The sequence below is a fragment of the Urtica dioica genome, chromosome 2 (genome assembly GCF_054948205.1).
Source record: "Urtica dioica subsp. dioica isolate 48M chromosome 2, U.dioica_male_clone48M_v1_H2, whole genome shotgun sequence".
In the NCBI taxonomy this organism is placed as follows: Eukaryota; Viridiplantae; Streptophyta; class Magnoliopsida; order Rosales; family Urticaceae; genus Urtica; species Urtica dioica.
In genome coordinates, this window is record NC_142757.1 from 43,657,442 (window position 1) to 43,663,958 (window position 6,517).

The window sequence follows — 6,517 nt, forward strand, 5'->3', positions numbered from 1 at the left end:
ATAGAAAAGAAGAGGATGACGATTCGATTACTCCTAGAGAAGAAAAGGGAAGAAGAGAAAAGAGAGAGTAAAATGAAATGAATAAAAGAAAGAAAAATAAAAACGACGAAAAGAATAATTACATGTTAAAATTTCAAATGTCGAGTCATAAAAGTGAAATTATCATGTGTAATTGGTAACGGTAATTTTTTTTTTTTCTAGAATTAGCAAGTGTTAATAAACAAGCGTAAAAAAAATCTTTCGAAAATTAAAGGTGTTAATAGATAACGGTAAATTTTTTTCTATAAAATTGTGGTAAATTTTTTCTAGAAGATCATAATTTTGCTATTATCCCGTAACATTTCCACATTTCTGCTAGGTATTTTGGGCGTTTCAACTTAACCAAATCCCCACCCGGAATTTCCTATAAATACTGTTCATTTTTCATTGCATATCATTTCATTACACATGCACTGAACATTCGCAGTCAGACACTTCTCTCGTCTTTCGAACCCTCGGCGATCAACAATGGTGGTCTTAGCTTAGCCAATTACCATGTGAGTCTTTCTCTCTTCTATAATCGAATTCACCTTCTGTCTTTAAATTCTTATCTGATTGATTCTGTTGGATAATCTCAGTATAATTACCGAAGAAATATATATATTCACAAAAACAAAGCATATCAATATGGGTTGTACTGTGAGAGATAAGCATGTCCGTACGAATCGAAAAACTCGACCATCGAAATCAGAAATCAAGCCTTCTGATTTGTCGGACGAAGCGGCAATCTCTAAGTCCGTACGGGAATCGAGTCTATCTAAGCCGTCGAAGGAATCGAATCCCCAAAACCCTCGCTCGCCAACAAACCCTAATCCCAATGCCAGTGGACCTAACTCAGGTCACGACGAGAGTGCTTGGGGTTACTGCACCGAAGAGCAGCTAGAGGAGATTCTGATGAAGAATTTGGAGTACTTGTACAGCGAAGCTATTTCCAGGCTCGTTATTTTGGGCTACGAAGAAGATGTTGCGCTCAAGGCGATACTGAGGAACGGGCATTGCTACGGAGGAATGGATGTGCTGACAAATATTCTACACAACTCGCTGGCATATCTGAACAGCAACGGGAGTGGAAATTCGGAGGATTCGGAGCCTGTTTTCGAGGATTTGAGGCAGTTGGAGGGGTATTCTCTCGCCGGAATGGTTCGGCTGTTGCAACAGTTTAGGCCTCAGCTGAGTAACGGAGACGCGATGTGGTGTTTGCTCATGAGTGATCTTCACGTGGGCCGTGCGAGCGCAATGGAAATTCCGGTTTTACCCTTGGAGGGGAACAGCTCTGGGAGCGCGGCAGCTTCGGGCGGTGGTGATAGTCTCGGGGCTGGTCAGCATTTGTTTGGTGATATCAGCCCTTCCCTCTGCAGGTTTCACAGCGGCTGGGGTTTCGGAAATGGTGGGTGCTGCGATTCCCAAGCTCATGGGTGTTCCTCTAATGGCGGAGATGTTGCTCTGCAGCGGGAAGTCGAGTGCCCGGACAGGTTCAATCTGTCTCCTGCGATGAAAGTGCTGCTGAAGAAGAACGTGGCGATGTTCGCTGCCGGGTTTCGAGCGAACATGAAACAGTCTCTTCCTCAAGGAGATTCATTGCTGAGTAAACCGCCAACTGGGACCCCTCAGGTGGGGCTTGGTTCTGAAGTTCTTGCTGAAAAGGGCGGTGGGGATTCTAGGAGTTCGAAGAACCAGGATGCGGTGAACTCGGTGCTGAGTAAGTTCCAGGATCTGAATCTCGACGAGAATTCGGAGTTTGTGGCCGAGGATCAGAAGGACGAGATGATTGTCTCTCTCCTGCATCAGATCAAAGACCTCGAGAAGCAAGTGAAAGAGCGGAAGGACTGGGCTCAGCAGAAGGCGATGCAAGCTGCGACGAAGCTCAGCAATGATCTCAGAGAGCTCAAGATGCTGAGAATGGAACGGGAAGAGACTCAGAAGCTGAAGAAAGGGAAACAAACGTTGGAGGACGCGACGATGAAGAGGCTCTCGGAGATGGAGAACGCTCTGAGGAAGGCCAGCAGTCAAGTGGACCGAGCCAATGCTTCCGTGAAGCGACTCGAGACCGAGAACGCTGAGATCAGAGCGGAGATGGAGGCGTGTAAGCTGAGTACTGCAGAGTCGGTCAGTGCTTGTTCGGAGGTCGCGAAGAGAGAGAAGAAGAACCTGAAGAGGCTCTTGGCTTGGGAGAAACAAAGAGCAAAGTTACAGGAGGAGATTGATGAAGAGAGAGAGAAGATTGCTCAGGTGAAACAAAACATAGCTTTTGTTAACCAATGCAAGAACGATACTGAGGTGCGTTAATCCCTACTCGTGTTTTTGTTCTTCGAATATCTATATCTAGTCATGACATTGTATACTAAATACAATGATCATGTTATTAGAATGCAAGTAGTTAGCGTATAAGTAGCAATATATTCTATGTTTTTAATTAAAAAAAAAAAAATTAAGTAACAAGAGAGGTGGGTTCGAGTCATGGAAAGTCTATTTTTGAGAAAGAAAAAGATTTTAGAATAAGGGTGATTAGAAATTAGTCGAATGAATGCTATGTTTGCGTGGATTTGTATTTTGCTAAACATGCCATTTTAAATCTAGTTCATGTTAAGCAATGCCAGAAAGATGCCGGGGTGTGTTAATCCCTACTCATGTTTTTGTTAATTTATATATGTAGTCATGGCATTTTATATTAACTTACTAAGTACAGTGCACATATTATTTGAAAGAAGTCGGTTAAAATATAAGTGAAGGTGTTAGCGCAGCCGTAATCACCTCCGCTAACACCAAATAGGTCGCGGGTTCAAGCCATGAAAAGTGTTTTTTTTAAGAAAAGTAAAAATATGTTAGAATGAGGAAAATTAAGTAGTTAGTCAAATGAATGAAGCGGTAGCTCTATTTGTTAGACAGTTAATTAATGAATACTGTATTGATCGTGCATGCTATTTATTTATTTTGATTCAGTCCTTAAATGTCGAATATTCGATAAGGAATGTAGGAATGCGTGTTAATATGGAACTCTACCCCTTGATAAATTCCCATGTAATATATGTAATATTTGATAAACATGCCATTTTACATTTAGCTCATGTTAAGCAATGCTAGGAAGATCTTAGGTGTGTTAATCCGTAGTCATGACATTTTATACTATGTTATGAAGTACAATGTACCAGTTAAAATGTAACAAGTGAGGTTTGTTCAGTGGTTATCACTTCCGCCAACACCAAAGAGGTTGCGGGTTCGAGTCGTAAAAGGTTTATTTTAGACAAATCAAAAGCTGCTAGAATAAGGATGATTAGTAGTTGGTCAAATGAATGCCATATTTTGTGCATGCGTATTAATTGCGGTTTTGAGTTCGTCGATGTCTGAAATTAAATAAGGAATGTAGGATCGCATGTTAATTTAGAACCCTAGGCCCCCATAATTTTCATATAATCTTTGGTTGTTTTTTTTTAACAATCCATTTTAACTTTGAAGTCGAAAGATTATTAGCGTTTATTCTCGTGTTACATTCTTATCTGCTTATACGTTATGAGTAAAATTTAGCTGGTATTTTTTTTTTTTTTTTTTTTTTGGATTTGAACTTTGTTGAGTTGTTTGTTATATTCTCGTGTAACAACAATACTTAATTATTTCCTATTTATTTATTGACAATTTTTCGCAATAACATAAGATCCGTTTCAATCTTATTCGTTTTTACTAGTTAAATTGTCTGGCTGATTTTTTTTTTTTCCTTTTTGTGATGGATCTTTGTTTAGTTGTCAGTTTTGGAAATGCTTTGAAAAAGTTATGTTAGATGTATTGACGCTCGATAACCAATTAAGTTGTGATGGCTGATTTTTTGCTTTTTGGGGTGTGGATCTTTGTTTAGTTGTCAGTTTTGGAAATGCTTCAAGAAAGTAACTTTACATGTATTGACGCTCGATAACCATTTGATTTCTGTTATGCCTTCCATTTTCTGCCTTTGTGTGGGAGATACTCATATATCATCCGACTTTCTTGTATGTGAGGATTTTTATTTGTTAAACCCACTGGCTGATGCACAGACATAAGAACTCAGTGGAATAGTTGGCGTTAGTTCAGGAGCCCATTAGATTATTTAGTGATTTCTGGGTAGCTTTTCTGGTAATTAAACCCTTCTTTTCCCATTCTTTCTACCAAGATAAACAGATTTTTTGTTCTATTCCTCAGTAGAATAGTCTGCATTAGTTTTGGAGCCCCCATTAGATAAGTTGCGCTTTTGATATTTTATAAGTTCTAGTATCTTGTTTAGTGGGTTATAGCTTTTCTGGTAACTAAACCCTTATTCCCATTCTTTCTACCAAAATAAACAGTGGGATAGTCGGCATAAGTTTTGGAGCCCCCATTATATTAGTTTCGCTTTTGATAATTTATTAGTTCTAGTCTGTTATTTAGTGGTTTCTGGGTAAGTTTTACTGGTAATTAAACCCTATGTTCCAATTGTTTCTGCCAAAATAAACAAAATTAACCTTCTTCTCTTCCTCTTGTTTAGTCTGGCATCTTAATTAAATGCTGTTGCCTCCACAACTTTCTACCCTGAAATCGCTCATGCTGCTTCTCGTAAATTGTCATAATGTCACAGGCAAAGTTGAGGCAGGAAGTGAAGGCGAAAGAGCAAGCGATGGCGCAACTGGAAGAGGAGAAGCGGCTGAAGGAGCTAGCCGCGTCGAGCAGCAAAAGGAGGCTCGAGTCTCTGCGGATGAAGACCGACATCGACTTCCAGCGCCACAAAGACGACATCCAGAGGCTCGAGCAAGACCTCTCGCGCCTCAAAGCCTCGAGCGAGTCGAACCGCCAAAACCCTTTTCCCGCCGGAGGAGAGACCATCGCCGGGATGCTCCGCGAGCTCGACGATCTTGAGGACTCGCCGGACCGGCTGTGCATTGCCTGCCTCAAAGACGAGATCTCCGTGGTTTTCTTGCCCTGCGCTCACCAAGTCCTGTGCGCCGGCTGCGGCGACGCTTACGGGTCAAAGGGCAAGGTTAATTGTCCTTCTTGCCGGGTCCCAATCGAGGAGAAGATTCGGGTCTATGGAGCGAGCTCCTAAGTGTTGAAGTGTGTTGAAGAGAGTCAGCTGCGAAGACTTCATTTTGTTTTTTTTGGGGTTATACCAACTCTATAGTATACACAGTCCTATTTGCATGCATTAGCTATTACTCAAAATATGAGAAGTGTTTGGATGTTTCTTTGGGTAAATAGGTGGTGTATGTAGATAAGTGACAGAATAATGTCTTTGGTTTTATACACAGAATTTTATGGTATTTTTTTACAGCTTTGAATATCTGGACGGGTAATACTATATACCAGTTTTACTTCTACCTAACTAATGAAAGGTAGCTGGAGTTTTTGGTTCTTTTTTTCTTTTTTTTCTTTTTTTTGAGGAGAGGAGTTTTTGGTTCTTAGTTTGGTAATACTAATTTTGCACTACGTCAAAAGTGCGATTGTTGGGTTAAGTCCACATGGCTGTAAATGCAGATGCACCTGATAGTTGGAACTCTTGTTTATCGGGGATGGATTTTTTTTTTTAAGTTCTTGCTTATCAGGGATGGAAGAAGGCAACTTTTCTTAAGAGATTTATATTTTTATATTTGAACTATTTGATTGCGATGGTTCTCAAATAAATACAAGAGAAAAAAAAATGATTTTTCTCTTTCTCGAAAAAAAAAATTCACCTTCTTTCGTCCCAGACAACTAGACGGCTCTAAAATGATTTTTCATTATAATTTTGTTTTTATTCACACTCACGCCCAATTGCTCACGCCATTACCAACAATCGCTATTTCACGCAACTACTGCTAACACCGAGAACTTCGAACCATTATAGTATTACTATTAATGCTCATGTGATTTAAATTTAACTAACATTGACATTCATTGCGGCTTTGACGCACAAAAAAAAAATTCTCGTTCAAAATAGTAGACTATTGCTCCAAGTCTTGGTTTATTATGAGATTTTAATGCGAAAATGTTTATCCACCAATCTTTTGTAAATGATTTTGAATTTTTTTAATTTATTTCTATTAGTTCAAAAGTTATCTAATTAATATGTTTAGGCATGTAGTAGCCTATGATTAACATTTTTTTTCTCTGTTCATAGACAATGATCTCATTCCTACCTCAATCGAATCTATATATCCAAATGTACAACATCCTCTATTATAGAGGCTCTATTGCTTATCAAAAAAATTAGTTTTAATTAGTGTACATGGATCTTTCACAATGAGATATTCCTTTTTTGGACTTTCATCAGTTCAATGATTTTGATTTTTACATGCGTATTGAGGTGCTATCAGCTCAAAGAAACACATTTATTCCAAATAAGTCTTATATGTATCCTTCTAATAATAATATTAAGAGCGAATGTTTTGTAACTGTTCTCCCTCTTTCTCCGCCATTTAATCCATTTATTTCATTTTCTCTATTTCTATTTCACTCTTTTTTATCGTTTCTTTCTTCTTCCTTTATCTCCATTTTCATTTCT

General features: G+C 39.0%; 1 protein-coding gene across 1 annotated transcript; it reads left to right on the forward strand.

Annotated features, from left to right (window-relative positions):
• The first annotated feature begins 400 nt into the window (after nt 1-400).
• LOC149404860 (RING/U-box superfamily protein) lies at nt 401-5,354 on the forward strand. Its single transcript, XM_089606475.1, has 3 exons — nt 401-536; nt 618-2,316; nt 4,619-5,354. The coding sequence occupies exons 2-3, from the start codon at nt 667-669 to the stop codon at nt 5,081-5,083; spliced, it is 2,115 nt and encodes a 704-aa protein (XP_089462601.1). The 5' UTR covers nt 401-536; nt 618-666; the 3' UTR covers nt 5,084-5,354.
• The last annotated feature ends 1,163 nt before the right edge of the window (nt 5,355-6,517 follow it).

Bases quoted from the DNA above. Each gene is read 5' to 3' on its own strand.
- LOC149404860 (XM_089606475.1), top strand. From the start codon at position 667: ATGGGTTGTACTGTGAGAGATAAGCATGTCCGTACGAATCGAAAAACT. The intron at 2,317-4,618 runs GTGCGTTAATCC...ATAATGTCACAG, and splicing joins AATGCAAGAACGATACTGAG to GCAAAGTTGAGGCAGGAAGT.